At 43.0% G+C, this 22,537-nt stretch overlaps 1 protein-coding gene across 16 annotated transcripts in view; it reads right to left on the bottom strand.

Moving 5' to 3' along the window:
* Nucleotides 1-21,545, bottom strand: part of LOC127006556 (protein phosphatase 1 regulatory subunit 12B-like) — a 162,392-nt gene extending 140,847 nt beyond the window's left edge. For 11 of the 16 annotated variants that reach the window (XM_050876533.1, XM_050876538.1, XM_050876539.1 and 8 more), the window contains exon 1: nt 21,234-21,545. In XM_050876533.1, the coding sequence (XP_050732490.1) occupies nt 21,234-21,482 (249 nt within the window). In that variant the 5' untranslated portion in view covers nt 21,483-21,545. The remainder of the gene's footprint in view (nt 1-21,233) is intronic. The other 5 variants (XM_050876544.1, XM_050876547.1, XM_050876548.1 and 2 more) reach the window with 2 other exon arrangements.
* Nucleotides 21,546-22,537: the final 992 nt, after the last annotated feature.

Here is a 22,537-nt window from a genome sequence, read left to right as displayed (position 1 = left end):
CAGGGGAAAGTAAATGAAAAGAAACGAAGGTAGATCAGATGACATAATTAACAGGTGCAGGTAGAAGCCAAATATGGACAGGTGAAACAGATTAAGGAAAAAAAAAAACGAAATGAGAAGGCACGGTCATTAGTGTGAATAAAACAGGTACAGACACAAGGAGGAAAGTAGATCAAGTGACATAATTAACAGATGCAAGTAGATAATTGATTTGGACAGGTGAAATAGCTTAACACAAAAAAAAATAATAGGAAAGAGGGAGGCACGAAGTCATGAGTGTGAAAAACGTAGGTAAATGAGAAGGTAGAACGATAGATCAGAGAAATTAAAGAAAGATTAGGTGAGACAATTAACAGGTGCAAATAGAAGCCAGGTAAGGACAAGTAAAACAACTTAACATAAACAATATAAATAAAAATAGGAACGAGGAGGCACGAGGTCATGATTAGTGAGAATAACGAAGGTAAATGAACAGGTAGGAAGGTGGACCAGGTGACATAATTAACAGGTACACGTGGAGACAGGTGTGGATAGGTGAAGCAGCTGAAGAATTAAAAAGATAGAGGGAGGTATGAGGTCATCAATAGTGTGAATAATGCAGGTAAATCTACAGGTAGGAAGCTAAATCACGTGACGCATAATTAACAGGTCCAAATAGGTAACAGGTATGGACATGTGAAGTTCAATAACGAATAAAAAAAGATAAAAAAAAGGAGGGAGGAACGAGGTCATGAAACGGATAATGTACTAGGTAAATGTACAGGTAAATCAGGTGACAATTAACACGTACAGGTAGTAGATAGGTATGGGCAGGTGACTTATTCTAGACATCAACAGGTAAGGTAAGATTTAGTTAGGTCAGTCTTGATTAGTGAAAAAAAAACAGGTATAATGGGACAGGTATTTGTGCCATGTAACAACACAGGTGCAAATGCAGGTAACAATTTAGGTAAAGAGGACAGGTGATGCGTGCCAGGTAACAACAGGTGAGCTGACAACAGGTGCAACTAATTGATAAACAAACATGACAATACATACACCTGAGAGAGAGAGAGAGAGAGAGAGAGAGAGAGAGAGAGAGAGAGAGAGAGAGAGAGAGAGAGAGAGAGAGAGAGAGAGAGAGAGAGAGAGAGAGAGAGAGAGCGCAGTGCCAACAGTAAGTGGAAAGACCGACACAGACTGGAGCGTGGCCAACCCTCACGATAACTGGGGAAGGGGGTGATAGGGAGAAGGGAAGGGGAGGGAAGGGGGAACGAAAAGGGAGGGGAAGAGAAGGGGAGGGGAAAGGAGAAGGTATGAGGGAAGGGGAAGGGCCGGGGAAGGGGACAGGGAACGTGGAAGGAGAAGGGGAAAGGGGAGGAAGGGGGCATAACGCCTTCACACTCGAGGGGGCAAAGGGGCTATGAGAGAGAGAGAGAGAGAGAGAGAGAGAGAGAGAGAGAGAGAGAGAGAGAGAGAGAGAGAGAGAGAGAGAGAGAGAGAGAGAGAGAGAGAGAGAGAGAGAGAGAGAGAGAGAGAGAGAGACAGACAGACAGACAGACACAGACACAGACACACACACACACACACACACACAAGCCGACAGAAGGAATTTAATCTAGATACTAACAACTAATTACGAGAAGAAAAAAATATTCACTAAATTGCACAAACTCGATTAAAGAAAATGTAAACTGCACGATGATAAACAAAAAACGTTGATGTAAAATAAAATAAATAAAGCCAAGACAAAACGAAGCGAAAAAATAAAAAGGAACAAAAAAATATAAATAAATCTAAGCCAAACAAAAAGAAAAATTAATATAAAAAAAAAAGAGTACAATCAAGCCAAAAGTGAATTAAACAAAGAAAAACGGAAAGGTAAAGGAGGAATGAAAGAGAAGGATGAAGAAAATAAATGCGAGAAGAAAAAGCAAATATTTCAGTTAACCTTTAAAATAATACAACACACCTATCAGAGAATCCAATTTGATTTCACCCTGACCTGATCTAACCTTGACCTCTGCCTGCCTGGAGGAGGAGGAGGAGGAGGAGGAGGAGGAGGAGGAGGTGAGAGGCAAAGAAAACACATGGAAAGAATGAAGGAAAGGAGGAAAGGAGAAGTAGAAAGGAAAAGAAAAGCAAGATAGGAAAGAAGGATAGAAGGAAGGAAAGGAAGAAAAAAGCAAGATATGAAAGAAGGATGGAAGGACGGAAAGAAAAAAAAGAGGAAAGGAAGGGAAGCAAAGGAAAGAAGGACGGAAAATGAATAAAAGGAAAGAAAGGCCGGTAAAAGGAAAGAAGGACGGAAAATAGGAAAAAAGGAAGATGTTCGGAAAGAAATAATTAAAGAAGGAAGGAAGAAAGGAAGGAAGAGGAGGAGGCCAAGACAAGAACAAGCCTAAGGCGAATTTTCGCCGTCAACATTTGTTGAGGAGACGTCACGAATACGTCACAAGTTGCTTCCGTGTTGCATCAAGCCGTTTTGGCGGTCAACTTCTGGTCAACATTTGTTGAGAAAACGTTGCTCCGGGACCAACCTGGAAAGAGCTTATGTTGAGGCGCCACCGTCACAACTTGTGACGTCAGATATAAACAACAGCTCGGTCAGATGGTGGGACATCACAGACATGCTTCCATATTATTTGTCGTAACTCAACTCATACATTAGATAGGACATTTTGGTTAACACCGTTAGACGCAGCAGTGATTGGAGAACTCGAATATGTTTGTGAAAACTCAATAAAAACAGAAACTAAATAAATAGTGACGAGTTGAAGTTAATAATTTATCCGTAAAGTTTATAACACATTTTACATATAGCTATCATTTGCAGCGGCTATGAAATAAAGACTAAAATAAACCATTCCATCTTACAGAGAAAAGCCTCCTGAACACGATGGTGTATACAGATTTTTCATAAAACCTCAAATAAGTGAAGCACGGAACTGTTTATAAAAACTTTTCACTTCATGAATTGTGCGCGCCGACGGGGTGGGTGCTGGCAAGGTGCTAGGAGTGGTCGCGTTGCCATGACAACCCTCGCCTCGCCTCGCTTTTCGTGTGGCCACAGGCCAGACGCAACAGACAGCAACGGGGTGCTTTCTGCCGAGGTTGGCCAACACCATACCAACATGATGTTGATACAGTGTTGACGGCGAAAATTCGCCTCCAGCCTATTCCTCCTCCTCACTTCCTTCCCCCTGCATTTTACCTCTCCGAACCCTCTTCCTTCCTCTCTCTCTACCCCTTCCTCCAATCCAATCTTCCTCTCCCGTTCACTTCCTCTAATCTTCCTTCCCATTTCCTTCTTTCATCTCCCCTCTTCCCTTCATTTCCACTTTCGTTCCCCTCCCTCTTCTCTTTCCTTGACTCCCACTTCCTTCTTTCTCCCTTTCTCTTCTTTTCTAACTCTCCCCTTTACCTTTTCCTTGCCCTTCCTCCTCTTCTCTCCCCTATTCATATTCATTCCATCTCCCCTTCATCTCCTTTCGTTCCCTCCTCCTCTACTTCTTTTCCTACAATTCCCATTTTCGTCCTTCTTCACTTCCCCCTATTTCCTTCTCCCCCCTCCTCTTATTCTCTTTCTACAACTTCTCTCTTCCTTCTCTCCTTCACCTCCTCTTTCGTAACCCTCCCTTTTCATCTTTTCTTTTCTCAATTCTTAGTTTCTTCATCTTCCTTCTCCCCCCCCCCCTCCCCGCCTTCAGCCCAGCGACCACCACATCACGTTGCAAGGCTTATAAATCGCTTCAATAAACAGATAGAAGAAGAAAAAAACGTGATGATCCTTGAGTCTGCAATTCTGGCGAGGTTTTGTTGCGATAATATTACTTGTTGTCGTTGTTGTTATTTTTTATTATTATTATCATTTATTATTATTATTATTATTATTATTATTATTAGTAGTAGTAGTAGTAGTAGTAGTAGTAGTAGTCAAAAATATATAAAATTCAGATACGTACAAAAATAGAAATAGGTAACAACAAAGAAGCACTAACAACAAAACTATATTAGCCTACTACTACAAATAATAATAATAATAATAATAATAATAATAATAATAATAATACGTAATAATAAAAATAAGATAATACATCATAAGCGAGAAAAAACGACAGATAAAGGAAGACACGAAGAGGAAGAAGGGACAAGAGGAGGAGGAGGAGGAGGAGGAGGAATGAAGCTGAGTCGACTCCTTATTAGGAAACTGTAAACTAGTGACGTCTTTTGCCCTAAGTCTAGAGGAGGAGGAAGAGGAGGAGGAAGAAGAATAGACGACGAGGAGGAGGAGGAGGAGGTTAGAAGAATATACGAGGAGGAGGAGGAGGAGGAAGATGATAAACCTAAAAAAAGAGTTGAAATGGAAAAAAATAAGAGATGACTGTCTGTTGAGAGAGAGAGAGAGAGAGAGAGAGAGAGAGAGAGAGAGAGAGAGAGAGAGAGAGAGAGAGAGAGAGAGAGAGAGAGAGAGAGAGAGAGAGAAATAAATCACATCTAACAATGGAGTGAACAACAAACAATGCGACAATGAAACAAGAAAAAAAAAGGGGGAGGAACGGGGAAAGTGAAGGGAAGGGAAGAGAAAGTAGGGAAGGGGAGGAGAATGCAAGGAAAGGGAAATGAGAAGGGAAAAGAGAACGAAGGGAAGGGAAGAAGAAATAAGAGAAGGGAAAGAGAATGCAAGAAAAGGGAAATGAGAAGGGAAAAGAGAAGGAAGGGAAGGGAAGGGAAGAAGAAATAAGAGAAGGGGAAGAAAATGCAAGAAAAGGGAAATGAGAAGGGAAAAGAGAAGGCAGGGAAGGGAAGAAGAAATAAGAGAAGGGGAAGAAAATGCAAGAAAAGGGAAATGATAAGGGAAACAGAGAGAACGAGAGAAGGAAGGGAAGGGAAGGGAAGAAACAGATGGGAATGGGGTGGGGGGGGGAGAGGGGAAGACGGAAGGAAAGCCAAAAGTAGAAGGGGGGAGAAGGAAAAATAAGACAAAAATGAGAGTGGAACGGGCGAAGAAAAGGAAAGGAAAATGAAGAAAAGGGAAAGTAAGCCAGAAGAGACAAGTGAGGAGAAAGGAGAAAAGAACGGAAGAGAAAAAAAAAGATGTAGGAGAACAGAGCGGAGATGAAGAAAGGGAATGCAAGCTACGAGAAGGTAAAGTAAGAGGAAGAGGAGGAATGGAAGGGAAGGCAAATGAAAGAGAAAGGAGGAGAATGGAGTGAAGGGAGAAGAACAAAAGTGAAGGAAATGCAGAAGAAACAGAGGGTAGGGGAAGAGGAGGAAGAGAAGGGAAGGCAAATAAGAGAGAAGGGAGGAGAGTGGGACAGGAAAAAGAATAGAAGCAAAGGGAAGGGAATGCAGAAGAAACAGAAGGTAGGGGAAGAGGAGGAATGGAAGGGAAGGCAAATGAAAGAGAAGGGAAGAGAGTGAAGGGAAAAGAACAGAAGGAAAGTGAAGGGAATGCATAAGAAACAGAAGGTAGGGGAAGAGAAGGAATGGAAGGGAAGGCAAATGAAAGAGAAGGGTGGAGAGTGGAGTGAAGGGAAACGAAGGGAAAGGAAAGAGAGTGAAGGAAAAGAACAGAAGGGAAGGGAAGGGAAGGGATGCAGAAGAAACAGAAGGTAGGGGAAGAGGAGGAATGGAAGGGAAGGCAAATGAAGGAGAAGGGTGGAGAGTGGAGTGAAGGGAAAAGAAGGGAAAGGGAAGAGAGTGAAGGGAAAAGAACAGAAGGGAAGGGAAGGGAAGGGAATGCAGAAGAAACAGAAGGTAGGGGAAGAGGAGGAATGGAAGGGAAGGCAAATGAAGAAGGGAAGAGAGTGAAGGGAAAAGAACAGAAGGGAAGGGAAGGGAAGGGAATGCAGAAGAAACAGAAGGTAGGGGAAGAGAAGGAAGAGAAGGGAAGGCAAATGAAGGAGAAGGGAAGAGAGTGAAGGGAAAAGAACATAAGGGAAGGGAAGGGAAAGGGAAGAGAGTGAAGGGAAAAGAACAGAACAGAAGGGAAGGGAATGCAGAAGAAACAGAAGGTAGGGGAAGAGAAGGGAAGGCAAATGAAAGAGAAGGGAAGAGAGTGAAGGGAAAAGAACAGAAGGGAAGGGAAGGGAAAGGGAAGAGAGTGAAGGGAAAAGAACAGAAGGGAAGGGAAGGGAAAGGGAAGAGAGTGAAGGGAAAAGAACAGAACAGAAGGGAAGGGAATGCAGAAGAAACAAAAGGTTGGGGAAGAGGAGGAATGGAAGGGAAGGCAAACGAAAGAGAAGGGAGGAGAGGGGAAAGGAGGAAAAAGAATAAAAGGAAAGGGAAGGGAATGCAGAAGAAACAGAAGGTAGGAAAAGAGGAGGAATGGAAAGGAAGGCAAATGAAAGAGAAGGGAAGAGAGCGAAGGGAAAAGAACAGAAGGAAAGTGAAGGGAATGCAGAAGAAACAGAAGGTAAGGAAAGAGGAAGAATGGAAGTGAAGGCAAATGAAAGAGAAGGGAGGAGAGTGGAGTGAAGGGCATGGAAGGGAGGCACCACAAATAACAATAACAAAACAATAGCCACACACACCTCTCAAGTTACTCTTCGTCTCTCCATCCCTTCAAGAGGAATCCACGGAGGGAGGGAGGGAGGAGAGAGAGGGAGGGGAGAGAGAACAGAGAGATTTCACAGCCCGAGGAGGAACAATGGGCACGTGATGAGGGGTGTGAGGGCAAGGAGAATGGTGTGTGTGTGTGTGTGTGTGTGTGTGTGTGTGTGTGTGTGTGTGTGTGTGTGTGTGTGTGTGTGTGTGTGTGTGTAACAAAAATAATAATACATAAACAAAAAGCAAACAAAAACACAGAGCAAAACAAATAAATATGTAAAATAAAATAAAATAGAAAGGGCATTCGGACAGGTGTTGAGGCAGGTGTTAATCCCCCTCCCCTCCCCAGGTGAATCAAAACCAACAGGTGACTCCCTCTAAATAGCTCCCCCCCCCCCCCCCACACACACACAGGTGTTAAAAGACCCCTCCTATAATTACCGAGTGGGAGGAGGAGGAGGAGGAGGAGGAGAAGTGAGTAAGGTGTTTAATTTTAGCAGCACAGTGATAGTAGTAGTAGTAGTAGTAGTAGACAACATCTTAGCTTTTTTGTTCACTAACGCAACCACTTCGAAGACTGTTACGCTATACACAACACATATAAAAGAAGAAAAAAATAGAAAAAGGAAAAAAGGTACTTAAGGAACCCCATCTAAATAAACCTACAATAGCAAACATAATCTCATGCCGGCAGAAAACATCGGGAATATTATCATGATCCCATACTGTTCCAATAGGCATGACGTTAGGCAAAATATATCTCGTGTCAGCCAGAAAATGCCGTGGACAGACACTGGTTCATCTAAGTTCACGACAAATTGCTACGTTAAGGGAGCAGCATCTCGCCTCGCAGGAAACGACGGGGAGAGGCTCGGGTCCCGCTAGCGTCGCCAAATGCAGGCGTGTGTGTGGAAGCGTTACGTTGGGTGGGACAGCACTTCCTGTTTTTTGACAAGCAAGTGAACAATGATACATGATGGATCAGGGTGTGTGTGTGTGTGTGTGTGTGTGTGTGTGTGTGTGTGTGTGTGTGTGTGTCGGTAAGTTATTTATCGTGCTACTGGGAGAAAAAGAAGTTAAAAAAAGAGTAATGGAGAGGGAATAAGAGTTTTAATACATTTGCTTTTAGTATATTTATACAGATTAAACTTATCCGCACACAAACATAAAAATATATACATAAACGCATACATACCTACATACCTAAACACACACACAGAGGAGGAGGAGGAGGAGGAGGAGGACTGAAGGAAACTTTACCTCCATTACTAAGAGAAATGATATGGAGGAAACTTAATAGCCTTGTCTCCTCCTCCTCTTCCTCCCCTAATGACTCCTCTTAAATTCCCTTTCTTCTTTATCACATCATCTTGATCTTCTCTTCTTCAATATCATTATTTTATTATTATTATTATTATTAAACACATCTTGATCTTCTCTTCTTCCATACTATTATTACCATTATTAACCTGCCCATTATCTCTTTTCATAGACACAGATAGATACAAATAGATAGATAGATAGATAGTATAAAGAAACTTTACACCAAACAGACCCAGAGAGAGAGAGAGAGAGAGAGAGAGAGAGAGAGAGAGAGAGAGTGTATATCCCTACGTTTCAATAGGATGACAAGTGGCTGGCTAAGTAAAGGTTACGCCCACACTACGAAAAAACGGAAAAGGAAAAAGGAGAAAAGAAAATGATGACTAATTGTATAACCCTGACGAAAGAAAAAAATAGAAACGAAAAAACAAACATTGAAAAAAAAAAGGAAACGACGCTTATTAGTTTTACATCTCACAAAAAGTATAATGAGCGTAAAAATATAGCTGTAATATATAACAGATATGACACTAATAAATCATCTCCTCAATTACTGATATAAGCCAAGGTTAATTAAGGTCAATTCCCAGGTGTACTAATGACATAACCACCTGCTAATTACTGTGACCAGGCAGAGCAGAGTAGAAAGATGAGGTAGATAACATAATGAACCCTAACAATTACAGGTAACAGACAGACAACAAAGGGTTCATCCACTTATCTGGCTACACTTTGTATGCAGATTAGCTCGTCATTGTTACCAGTCTGGCGTTTAACCCTCAAATGTGTGTCCTTATTTTTAGATATAATAATTCTGACTCATGTACAGCTAAACCGACACACACACACACACACACACACACACACACACTTATCCCAAGGGTGAAGGAGGTGGTGGTGGTAAGATGGCCTTGAGGTTTGGGCACTAAGGATGAAGAGAGAAGAAGAAGAAGAAGAAGAAGAAGAAAGAAAAACGAAGGTATATAAAAAATAATAATGGCAAGAATAACAAGAAAATTAGGAGCGGGGAAGGAATATGAGACAGAAGGAATAAGAACAAAAACAAAAATAGCATTAAGCAAAACAAGAAAAGGAAAAGAGAAAAGGAAAAACAGAGAATAAATGTTAAGATAAGAATGAATGATGAAGGGGAGGAGGGGGAGAAGGAGGAGCAGGAAAAGGAAGAGGAGGAGAGGGAGGAGGAGGAGGAGATAGAGAAAAGAGGAGGGTGGGGCAGACTAGCATTGAAAGAATAAATAAATGAAAAAAAAAATTTGAACTGAAAAAAGATAAATGAATAAGCAATGAAGAGAGAGAGAGAGAGAGAGAGAGAGAGAGAGAGAGAGAGAGAGAGAGAGAGAGAGAGAGAGAGAGAGAGAGAGAGAGAGAGAGAGAGAGAGAGAGAGAGAGAGAGAGAGAGAGAGAGAGAGACCTTCCCTCTCACCACACCTTCCCACGTAAAAATCCAGGTGAACCATCGCCCATTAGAATGAGAAAGGAATGACGTAAGGACAATAAAGGAATGAATCAGAGGAGGAGGAGGAGGAAGAGGAGGAGGAGGAGAGGGTCTTAATATGGTAGTGGCGATGGTGGTGTTAGCGAGGTCAACCCCTCATGTGTCTGTGTCTGCTTGTGTGTGTGTGTGTGTGTGTGTGTGTGTGTGTGTGTGTGTGTGTGTGTGTGTGTGTGTTAAGACTTCGTGTATAACTATTGCATTTAATTATTTAAACAAAAATACAGACAAATAAATACACACACACACACACACACACAAACCTACCTCAACCTCCCTGACCTTACCTCCCCCCCCTCCATCATCACCCCTCACCTCAACACCTCCCCCCATCCATTTCCCCCCCTCCCTCTTACCCCCACCCCCCACCCAACCCCATCACTCTTGCCTTCTAATAGCGAATGTCTTAACCTACTGCCCCCCCACCCCAACCCCAAGTTTTCCTCCTCCTCCTCAATGTTTTTTTTCCGCCTCTCTCAACTTTACGCTTTCCCCAACACACACACACACACACACACACACACACACACACACACACACACACACACACTAGCGATAAAAAATAAACTCGTGATATACTAATTAATTTTACATCTACAAATACATCTATACATTCATACCTACTTACATACCTATACATACATACATACAGATGGAATGACGTGTATATTTGCCTACCTATCTATGACAGGAGTTTAATTAAGCCTAGCTACAGCGGCTAATATTAGTCCACATTCTCTCTCTCTCTCTCTCTCTCTCTCTAATCCGCGTGACTCCACTACCACACATTAGATTATCCACGTCACCACCATCACCACCACCACCACCACCATTACCATCATCGCCACCACCTTCACTATCACCACCATCATCACCACCAACAACAACAACAAAACGTAGCATCCAATTGGCTCCTTCATAAAGGCGCCACCATTACGCAAACCAATCACAGTGTATATCATTACCTCTGTCTGTCTATGGAGGTACAAAGAAGGAAGAAGAATGGAAGTAAAAAAGACGAAGGACGAAAGGAGGACATAAAACAGAGGGGAAGGTGGGGAGGGGGGGGGAGAAAGAAGAAAAGGGTAACGAAAGAAGAAAAGAGGAAACAGAAGGAAGGAGAAAGGAGAATGACGGAGGACATGACTGAGGGGAAAATGGGGGGGAGGGGGTGTAGAAAGAAGAACAGGGAAACGAGATGGAGGTAAGAAGAACAGGGAAACGAGATGGAGGTAAAGAGGAGGAAAGGAGGAGGAAGGAGAAAATAAATGGAAGGAAGAAGATAGGATAAGGAAGGACGGGAAGTTACAGGAGGGCATGCGAGGTAAGGAGAGAGGAAGGAAGGAAAGGGAAAAAAGGAATGATGGAAGTAAGAAGGAAGAGGGAAGGACAAAGGAAATAGAAAGGAAATAGAGAGGGACAAAGGGCTAAAGGAAGACATAAGAGGAAAGGGAAGGAAAGCAGAAAGAAGGAAAGGGGAAAAAGGGACAATGAAGGTAGAGAGGGAAGGAAGAGAGGAAGGAGAGGAAATAGAAAGGAAAGATAGAGAGTACAGGGCAAGAGGAGGAGGACGAAATACGCAGGAGGTGAGGTAGAGTGAGGGAGAAGAGGAGGTACTGAAGAGGAGGAGGTGATGAAGGAGGAGGGAAGGAAGGAGGGAGAGGAAAGGTAGGCTAGGTATGTCAAGGAGTTGCAGTCAAGAGGAAGAGTTGGAGGAGGAGGAGGAGGAGGAGGAGGAGAGAATATGAGACCACGAAGAAGAGTAACCCAAGAAGCGGCGGCCACAGGTGCTCACGAGGCCTCCACACACACACACACACACACACACACACACACACACACACACACACACACACACACAGGATAGTTAAGTCAATATGCTTTTATCAGTTATTGTTCCTATTGTTGTTGTTGTTGATGATGGTGGTGATAAGAAGATAGGTACGTAGGTAGGTAGGTAGGTAGGTAGGTAGGTAAGTAGGTAGGTAGGTAGGTAGGAAGAAAGAAAGAAAGAAAGAAAGAAAGAAAAAGAAAGAAAGAATGATAGGAAGGAAGGGAAGGAGGAAGGAAGGGAAGGAGGAAGGAAGGGAAGGAGGAAGGAAGGAAAGGTGGGAGGAAGGAAAGGAGGGAGTAAGGAAAGGAGGGAGTAAGGAAAGGAGGGAGAGAGGAAAGGAGGAAGGAAGGAAAGGAGGAAGCAAATAAGGAAAGAAAAGAGGAAGGACTGAGGGAAAGCAGAAAAGGGAGGAGGAAAAATGAAAGAAGAGAGGAAAGAAAGAAGTAATGAAGGAGGGTAGGAAGGAAAGGCTGAAGAAGAGAAGGAAATGGGGGTGAAAGGTAGGAAATAAAGGAAGAAAGTTAAGGAAGGGAGGAAGGAAAGTAAACAAACAGGTAGGTAGTAAGTAAATAGTAGTAGAAGTTGTAGTAATAGTAATAGTAGAAGTAGTAGTAGTAGTAGTAGTAGTGATAGGATAAAGAGCGGGGGGGGGGGGGGAGGGAAAGGTAGAATAACAGGTAAGGTGAGTGGGGAGGACTAGGTGTGGCGTGGGGGAGCGGAGAGAGAGAGAGAGAGAGAGGGGGGGGGGCAACAGGAACGGGGAGAGCAGAGGAGAAAAAAAAAAAAAAGGAAATAAGAGTAAACTAAAGATGAAGGAAGATAGAAGAGACAAGGGAATTAGTGAAGGAAGGAAGGCACAAACAAAAACAAAGAGCAGAAAAAAGGAAATAAGAGTAAATTGAGGAGGAAGGAAAGAGAAAGAGAATTAGTGAAGGAAGGAACAAACAAAAACAAAGAAAAGAAAGAGCAGAAAAAAGTAAGTAAGAGTAAATTGAGGAGGAAGGAAGGAAGAGAAAGAGAATTAGTGAAGAAAGGAAGAAACAAAGGAATGTAGAAAAAATAAAAAAAGATACAGAAAAATAATGAAAAGGAAGGAAACAATGAATAGATGCAGAAGGAAAAACGAGAGAGAGAGAGAGAGAGAGAGAGAGAGAGAGAGAGAGAGAGAGAGAGAGAGAGAGAGAGAGAGAGAGAGAGAGAGAGAGAGAGAATGTTACATAAAAGACCTCAAAAATAGAGAAGCAATATACTGTGAGGAGAGAAACAGGGTTCGGAGAGAGAGAGAGGAGGGAGGGAGGGAGGGGAAACAAGAGGAAAATGGAGAGAAAATTATATAAAGGAGGAGAAAGTTTAAATGTCAGGAGTAAAATATGAGAAGGCGATAGAATAAGAGATAATGGGGGAGGAGAACATGATAAGGAGGAGGAGGAGGAGGAGGAGGATAATGAGGTAGAGGAGGAAGAGGAGGAGGAGGAATGAGATACAAGAGAAATAAGTTTGAGATGTTAAAGAAAGAATGAAAGAACAAAGAAAAAAGAAAGAAAAAAAGAGGAGGAGGAGGATAATGAGGAAGAGAAAGATAATACAGAGGGGGAATGAGGAATAACTACAAACATAAAAATTTGAGTAAGTAGAGAAAGAAAGAAGGATGAGTAACTAGAAAAGGTTTGAGTAGGTAAAGAGAGACAAACAAATAAAAAATGAAAGTAAACAAATGAGGAGGAGGGGGGGGGGGCAAGATGGAGTACTGCAATATATACCCTTCTTAACTTAATTGGCTTCACTACCGCATGGCAAACATTCCTCGGGTCAGAAGTTATTTCCCTCCCTCCTTCCCTTCATTCCTTACCTTTCCCCTCGACCTCCCTTCCTCCCCTTTCCCCTCTCCATATCCTCTTCTCTTCATCACTCATTCGTTCCTCCATCTTCCCTTCTCTCTATATATCCTTCACTTTTCATCTTTTTTTCTCTCTACTTCCCCTTCCTTTTCCCATTTTTCCCTCTCCCTTATTCTCTTTCATTCCTCCCCTTATCCTCTTCTTTCATTACTCTCATTCGTTCCTCCATCTTCCCTTCTCTCTATATATCCTTCACTTTTCATATTTTTTTCTCTACTTCCCCTTCCTTTTCCCATTTTTACCTCTCCCTTATTCTCTTTCCCTCCTCATCCTTCTTTCCCTTTCCTCATCCTACTCTCCCTTACTTTCCCTTCCCCTCTATACATTCCTCACCTTTCCCTCTCCTACCCCTCCCTCCCAACCCTACCCTACCTTCCCCTCTCACCTGCCCTCATTCCTGAAATTCTCACGGAGGGCCAATTAAGCGCCCCCTACCTGGCCCAGCGAGGGGTAAAAAGGGGACAGGTAAATTTTGCACCTGGACATTAAAGTAACACGTGGTGGCGGTGATGGACTGGATGTAGGAATGTGAGGGGGAGACACGCAAAGGTAAGATGATGAGGCGTTAGGTAGTCATGGTGGCGGTGGTGGTAGTAGTAGTAGTAGTAGTAGTAGTAGTAGTTGCAGTAATAGTAGTAGGAGGAGGATAATGGTTAGATGTGGTGATACATATATGGTGTTATTGTTGTTGATTTCGCGCTTAAAGAAATCGTAGTAGTAGTAGTAGTAGTAATGGTGGTGGTGGTGGTAGGAATAGTATCATCAACAACAGCAATAACAAAAAACAATAGTAACTGGAGCATTTCGATCAGTACCGACACAATAACAACCAGTCACAACAACAACGAGAAATAACAGCAGCACCAGTGGCCGGGGCAACCTGAAAACACCAGCCCCAACTTTTCTATTTCCAGCACCACGCCGGAATACCAAAACACACACACACCCGCCCCGCCGCCTAAAACATGGGGACGAAACGTGCGGCTCCCCACTCCCCTGAGCCCAAGGAGGAGGAGGAGTACAAAGGAAAAACAAACAGCAACAGGAGGAGGAAGAGGAGAAGGAGGACGAGAACAAAAACAAGAATAAGAGCAAGAACAAAGAAGAGGAAAAATAAGCCCAAGAAGAACACGAACAACGAAAAAATAGAGGAAAAATAAGCCCAAGAAGAACAAGAACAAAGAAGAAAATAGAAGAAAAATAAGCCCAAGAAGAACAAGAACAAAGAATAAAAAGGGAAGAAAAGAACAGATAAAAAACAACAATAACAAGAAAAAGGAAGAACAAGAACAGGAGGGAGGAGTGAGAGAAGGGGATGTGACTACAGAGAAAAAAAAAAGTTTAGAGGAGTGAAGAAAGAAGGAGAGGAGTGAACAGCATAACCCAGCCTGCCTGCCTGCCCCCCCCCTTCTCATCCCATAGCCAGGATGTAAACAACCCCCACCCCACCCCTGCCCCGCCCATTTCCCTCTCGCCCCACCCTTAAGTATACCTACACACACACACACACACGGGGCAAGCCATAGCAGCCCTGTGTGTGTGTGTGTGTGTGTGTGTGTGTGTGTGTGTGTGTGTGTGTGTGTGTGTGTGACCCGCATCTTCAAGGCATCATATCAGCCACACTTGTATATATATAACAACACCGCTTTCTTTCCTTTAAAATGCAATAGTAACCCTCTGCTCTTCCTTCTTCCCTTTCCGTCTCCTCCTTCACTTCTTTCCTCTTCTCTCTATCTCACACCTTAACCCTTCCCACTTCTTCCCTCTAGCTCACCCTCTTCCCTTACCTTCTCATTCATCACTTCTGTCCTCTCCCCTTTCGTCTCACACACCTCAACCCTTCCCACTTCTTCCCTTCCCTCCTTCGTCTCTTCCTTACCCTCTCACTCATCACCTCTGTCCCCTTTCCCTTCTATTTCACCACTCAAGTATTGCATGTTTCCCTTCTTCCCTCTCCTTCGTCTCTCCCTTACCCTCTTACTCATCACCTCCCTCCCCCTTCCCTTCCGTTCCATCCCTCACTTATTTCATGTTTCCCTTCTTCCCACTTCGCTCTTCTCCACTTCCACCTCTCCTTTGTCTCTCTCTTACCTTCTTACTAATCACCTCGTCTCCCTTCCCTATCGTTTCATCTCACTCCTTTCCTCTTCCTCTTCTCTCTCTCACACACTCCTCAACCCTTTCCACCTTCCTCTTCTTCCCTTTCACCTCACCGTCTTCCCCAACCTTCTCACTCCTCACCTCTGCTTCCTCCCCCCTACACGCTCCTCCTCGTCACTGCCTTCCTTGCCTCGCGTGTATTATATGAGCCAAACAATGTGTCATATGATATAGTGTATGAACAGGCCCCTCCTTGTGTTTGGAAGAGACAATTCAAGGCAAGAAAATTATATAGTATGAGGGATGAGAGAATGCGTAATGTAGTGCGGCAGGAATGGTAGGAATGGCAAGAAGATGAAGAAAAAGAAAAATGAAGAAAAATAGAAGAAATGTTTATGAAAAATTAAAAAAAAAACGAAAAGTAAGATAAAACTGAAGAAGAAAATAAAAAAAGGCAGATGACGAAGCAAAATCGTAAAAACAACCCATTTATGTTTTACCCGACAAAGTAGCAATCGACCTCAAAGTATTCATAATCAATAATAACAATAATGGTGATAATTATAGGTCAACAACAATAATAATAATAATAATAATAACAATAATAATAATAATAATGAGTAGCTAGAGCGAGTCGTTATATCGGTGTTACGTAAAGCCACTGAAGGGGCAAAGAACAGTATTATAATTATCAGTGTAAGAGATATTGTTTAGAGTACCGTATTATAGCCTCTTCCATTTAGCGTAACCCGTTTCTGGGTCATGATCTGTAGAGTTCCTTATAGAGCACCGACAACCTAAGATTTGGACGCCATTAGTGGCCCTGTTTTCGCCGCGCTTTTCAAACGCTAGCACACACACTCGCGGCGAAAACAGGGCCAATAATGGCGTTCAAATCTTAGGTTGTCGGGACTCTATCTATCAAGGGACTCTACAGATCACGACCCAGAAACGGGTTACGTTAAATGGAAGACGGCATTAATAATAGTTTTGCCAATAACACGAAAGGAAATATATTAAAGAAACAAATAATAAGGTACCCTAATAATTACTTCTAAACATAACAAATTATAGCCTTGCCCACAGCCAATAATTACCTATGTTGATAAATAATAGCCTAATCCATACCGGTATTCTATTAATTATCTAGAGGCATAATAATGAATAGCCTAACACCATTTTTAATTACTTCTAAACATGATAACTCGGCCTTGTTCTACACATATGAGGTATACAAGGCAAGGATAAGAAGAAAGAAGAAGAAGAAGAAGAAAACGCGGAAGAAGATAGGCCCGACGAGAAGAAAAGAAGTTCTAAGAAGAGAAGGAGGAGGAAGCAGAAGAGGAAGAAGAGGGGGAGGGGACACTCACTACCTCACCCCAGGGACAGGTAAGGGTGTGTGGGCACCGTTAATTACAACCACGTGCCATAGGAAATGTCAAGTATCAGAATTATGAGGGAGGGGGGACCGATCTTTAGAACAGTTAAACCGAGACATTTATAAGCGACACGCATATGTCACATGGACTGACGCTAAACGCTGTTCCACTTGGACTCATTGGGCACTTCATAAAGCTGAGCCATTTGGATGATTGCCGTTAAAGATAGTCACCATCAACTTTGTCTATACAGAAAACGTGAGAACTATTAGCGCGAACTTCACCCTCTGATAGAAAAGTTAAAACAATTATATAGCATCATTAACTTCGCCTCTATAAAGAAACGTTTAAATCCGCCTCTTTTAAAAAACGTTAAACCAATCCTATATCATTAACTTCGCCCTCTACAGAAAACATTAAAACTATTACCATTATCTCTGCCCTAAGAAAAAAACATTAAATTTATTCACCAGTAACTTCACTCTCTAAAGAAAAGTTACACAATAACAAGTATTCAGAAAACACGAACCAATAAGAAAAACGTAAAATAAAAAATAGCAAATATTCAGGACATTTAAGTATTCAGACTCAAGAACACAAGAATATTGAAGGGAAACACACAAAGCAGATTGGCTATATAGAACTTGAACAATTGGTAGGTTGAGAGAGAGAGAGAGAGAGAGAGAGAGAGAGAGAGAGAGAGAGAGAGAGAGAGAGAGAGAGAGAGAGAGAGAGAGAGAGAGAGAGAGAGAGAGAGAGAGAGAGAGAGAGAATGTGTGTGTGTGTGTGTGTGTGTGTGTGTGTGCCAACCACAGAGTTATATACATATATAACTCTGTGGTGCCAACATTTAATAACCACACGCTTAATATAGACAAACAAATGGATAATAAACCATGAATCACCAAAATAAACCACCTTAACACACTCTTCTTGTGCGCAGGCAGAATCAATACACTTGCTGCCATAAACAACAACAACAGACATCAGCTGATAAGAAAAATTTAATAACTTCCATGATACATCTAAAGTAACATCTTATCAATATATTTCTAAGGCAAAGGAACACACACCACAAAACTAACCATATATATTTACAGCCACAGAAAATTTAGTTACCATATATTTTTAAGAGAATTTAGCTTTTTTTCATTTTGTAGCATCTCTTTCAGTCCCCTTCTCTTCATTATTAATATTTTCTTTAAAATCTTAAATTCGGTTCACAAAACTAGTCTTCATTTCTACCCATAAACAATAAAAATAAATAAGTTACTACATATTTTTCAGACAATTTAGGTTTCATATTTTGTGGCAACTCATGTAGTTCCCTTCCCCTCATCATTAATGTGCCCTTACAGGGGAGGAAAAGGATGTTACAGGGGAGAGAGGAGATGTAACAGGGGGGCAATGGTAGGTAGGTATAGTAACAGAATGGGGAATATGACAGGGTAAAAGTTTGGCAGTGTAAGAAAGGATGATAATAGTACAGTGTGTGTGTGTGTGTGTGTGTGTGTGTGTGTGTGTGTGTGTTAGGGGAGTTGATGTTGTATAAAGGTACGATATTGTATGGAAGTGTAACGTAACAAGGGAAGGGTGAGTATGTGGGTATGGCAGGGTAAAAGGTGTAGAGTGGTATTACAAGGTGTGGTAGGGAAACAATGTTGGCTAAATGACTGGGAAGAGTAAGGTAAAGTACTGAATGATAATATGATAAGAGCAGGGTAGGTAGGCAAGTATGGCAGGGTGTAAGGTGTGTGGTGACATATTACAGGGCGTGGCTGGAGAATAATGTTGGATAAAGGATTGGGAAGAATAAGACAGATAAGAATAATTAAATAGTAGGGTAGGTGGGTTAATCTGGCAGAGTGAGAGGTGTGTGGTAGTATGTTACAGGGTGTGGTGTGTGATAGTATATTAGTGTGTGGCAAGGGAATAGATGTTAAGGGATCAAGAACAGTAAGGCATAGAATATAATAGGATAACAAAGTACAGGGTAGGTGGGTTAGCGTGTGGTAGCATATTACAGGGTGTGAGGTGTGTGGTAGTATATTACAGGGTGTGAGGTGTGTGGTAGCATATTACATGGTGTGAGGTGAGTGGTAGCATATTATATGGTGTGAGGTGTGTGGTAGTATATTACATGGTGTGAGGTGTGTGGTAGTATATTACATGGTGTGAGGTGTGTGGTAGTATATTACATGGTGTGAGGTGTGTGGTAGTATATTACATGGTGTGAGGTGTGTGGTAGTATATTACATGGTGTGAGGTGTGTGGTAGCATATTACATGGTGTGAGGTGTGTGGTAGCATATTGCATGGTGTGAAGTGTGTGGTAGTACATTACATGGTGTGAGGTGTGTGGTAGTATATTACATGGTGTGAGGTGTGTGGTAGCATATTACATTGTGTGAGGTGTGTGGTAGCATATTACATGGTGTGAGGTGTGTGGTAGTATATTACATGGTGTGAGGTGTGTGGTAGTATATTACATGGTGTGAGGTGTGTGGTAGTATATTACATGGTGTGAAGTGTGTGGTAGCATATTACATGGTGTGAGGTGTGTGGTAGCATATTACATGGTGTGAGGTAGCATGTTGCATGGTGAGGCAGCATGTTGCATGGTGTGAGGTGTGTGGTAGCATATTACATGGTGTGAGGTGTGTGGTAGTATATTACATGGTGTGAGGTGTGTGGTAGCATATTACATGGTGTGAGGTGTGTGGTAGCATATTGCATGGTGTGAAGTGTGTGGTAGTACATTACATGGTGTGAGGTGTGTGGTAGTATATTACATGGTGTGAGGTGTGTGGTAGCATATTACATGGTGTGAGGTGTGTGGTAGCATATTACATGGTGTGAGGTGTGTGGTTGTATATTACATGGTGTGAGGTGTGTGGTAGTATATTACATGGTGTGAGGTGTGTGGTAGTATATTACATGGTGTGAGGTGTGTGGTAGTATATTACATGGTGTGAGGTGTGTGGTAGTATATTACATGGTGTGAGGTGTGTGGTAGTATATTACATGGTGTGAGGTGTGTGGTAGCATATTACATGGTGTGAGGTGTGTGGTAGCATATTACATGGTGTGAGGTGTGTGGTAGCATATTACATGGTGTGAGGTAGCATGTTGCATGGTGTGAGGCAGCATGTTGCATGGTGTGAGGTGTGTGGTAGCATATTACATGGTGTGAGGTGTGTGGTTGTATATTACATGGTGTGAGGTGTGTGGTAGTATATTACATGGTGTGAGGTGTGTGGTAGCATATTGCATGGTGTGAAGTGTGTGGTAGTACATTACATGGTGTGAGGTGTGTGGTAGTATATTACATGGTGTGAGGTGTGTGGTAGCATATTACATTGTGTGAGGTGTGTGGTAGCATATTACATGGTGTGAGGTGTGTGGTAGTATATTACATGGTGTGAGGTGTGTGGTAGTATATTACATGGTGTGAGGTGTGTGGTAGTACATATATTACATGGTGTGAGGTGTGTGGTAGTATATTACATGGTGTGAGGTGTGTGGTAGTGTATTACATGGTGTGAGGTGTGTGGTAGTATATTACATGGTGTGAGGTGTGTGGTAGCATATTACATGGTGTGAGGTGTGTGGTAGCATATTACATGGTGTGAGGTGTGTGGTAGTATATTACATGGTGTGAGGTGTGTGGTAGTATATTACATGGTGTGAGGTGTGTGGTAGTATATTACATGGTGTGAGGTGTGTGGTAGTATATTACATGGTGTGAGGTGTGTGGTAGTATATTACATGGTGTGAGGTGTGTGGTAGTATATTACATGGTGTGAGGTGTGTGGTAGTATATTACATGGTGTGAGGTGTGTGGTAGTATATTACATGGTGTGAGGTGTGTGGTAGTATATTACATGGTGTGAGGTAGCATGTTGCATGGTGTGAGGTGTGGTAGCATATTACATGGTGTGAGGTGTGTGATAGCATATTACATGGTGTGAGGTGTGTGGTAGCATATTACATGGTGTGAGGTGTGTGATAGCATATTACAGGGTGTGGCAGGGGATTAAAGGTGAGGAAATAATGAATGCACATTAATAACACCTGCACTCTTATCGTCAACGTACACACGCACACGTACACTAATCTGCACACACACACACACACACACACAAGCAATTCCCGTGGCACCCTGACCCCCTGAGGCACTGCAGGGCCACCTGACCCAGGGCACGACCCATCTGAGTACACACACACACACACACACACACACAGGGAGCACAGATGAAATTGTAAACACTTGAGAGTGAGAGAGAGATAGAGAGAGAGAGAGTGAGCGGGGAGAAAAAGGGTAGCTGGCGCCTTCCCCGGAGCAACAGGCTAAGTAACCCTCCTTCTCCCTTTCCCTGGCTCTCCTCAGCCCGCCCTGCCTCGCCCCTGTGGACTAATGCAGTAATATTCTAAACAGCTGCTCGGGGGGGAGGCGGCGGGGCGGCGGGGCGGGCGGGGGACGAGGGAAAGGTGTTATTTATACTTGGAATACGGCAGGGTCGGCCATCTTGAAACTAGATGCCCCTGGCCCCATTCATTTTGAGCGTAATTTTCTCTTTTTAGCACGCAACCCTGGGCCCTGGGGTGGCCGTGCCCGTGGCTGGCGGCCCTGCAGGAGGGGCGTGGGGCACTTACCGCGTGGAGGGCCGTCAGCCCGTCGACGTTGGCAGTATCTATGTCAGCGCCCTTCTCCAGGAGGCGAATAACTTCTTGTTTGTCCCCAGCCGCGCAGGCCGCTAAAAAGATGCAGCCGTCGGTAAAATTCACTTTGCGAGTCCTGTGGTTATCGGATATTTCCTGTTTATTGGTATCACTCTCCTGCCAACGCCTAATCTGCTCGGCCCTCTTAAATAGGGCCGAGGTTGAGCGGTTATCAACGGCCATAGCGGCCCCGTCACACACCTCCGGAGGCTCGGCCCACACTGGTTCTGCTGCTGCTGCTGCTGCAGCTGCTGCCTCACAAGTGACACTCGTTTCTCGGCGCCGACCCGCCCCACCCCGCCTCTCCCCTACAGACAGTCTCAAATATCATGTAATGCATACCATTATCTAGTACTTGATAATCATCATTGTAACTCCGATGGTTAGTAAGTGAAGTCTTATGGACTAAATTAGGTAAACAACAGAAATGTGCCCCTGTCGGGTCCTTCACGCAAGCCAGCGAGCCTCAGTCATTTTCTTACTTCTTACAGGGGCCACTAAGGTAAACTGGACTTTTTGCAAAAAAACTCATACAATTTATAGGTAATGGTAAAAACGGGCTGCGTGATATATTTCATAATTAAAGTTAATGAATCACTAAATAAATATTCAATGCACTTGTTTATATCAATATATATTGTTCATCACCCTAACAACCAACTGTAGTGACCCGCCCAATACAGAGAGCAAACAATACCCCTATCTGGCCGTAGGGTGCCCCACTGAGCCAGCTTTTCCTAATGGGTAGAATGCTGGACTCCAATCTCGCTGGATACAATTTATTTCCCTTATGTTCCTTCTTGTGACCTATATCGGTGTGAATCGCTTCGTGGGTCTGCCTTCTGATACTTTCGTCTGGTTATTTCTCATTCGTTTTTCAATCCCAGGCACGGCAAAGTTTATTCTTGACGTGTTTAAAAATGAGAAAAAGCTCACATTAGATTAACGTAGGTATATACATTAAAAACATCAGGTAACAGATGCCTTCCGTGCTGCAGTATCTGGGGCCGGTAGCTACTTGTTTGTGTTGCCCCTAGAATATTTTCGTTTTCTTCTTCATCGACAGTTCTCTTACTATGACGTCATGGTTTCGAAGCATAACAGACGAGCTCAAGGGAGACTCGGACAGGTGAACCTTTTCTCGGCTCCAAATTCAACTTTGCGGTGCACCGATGTCAGACTCTGGCCCAGCAGCTGCCTGATAACGCCTCGCAAACATTACCCTTTAACGTATTTAA

The sequence above is a fragment of the Eriocheir sinensis genome, chromosome 33, assembly GCF_024679095.1.
Source record: "Eriocheir sinensis breed Jianghai 21 chromosome 33, ASM2467909v1, whole genome shotgun sequence".
NCBI classification, from domain to species: Eukaryota; Metazoa; Arthropoda; class Malacostraca; order Decapoda; family Varunidae; genus Eriocheir; species Eriocheir sinensis.
The sequence above is the reverse complement of the archived record's forward strand: the minus strand, read 5'-3'. Positions and strand labels throughout refer to the sequence as shown.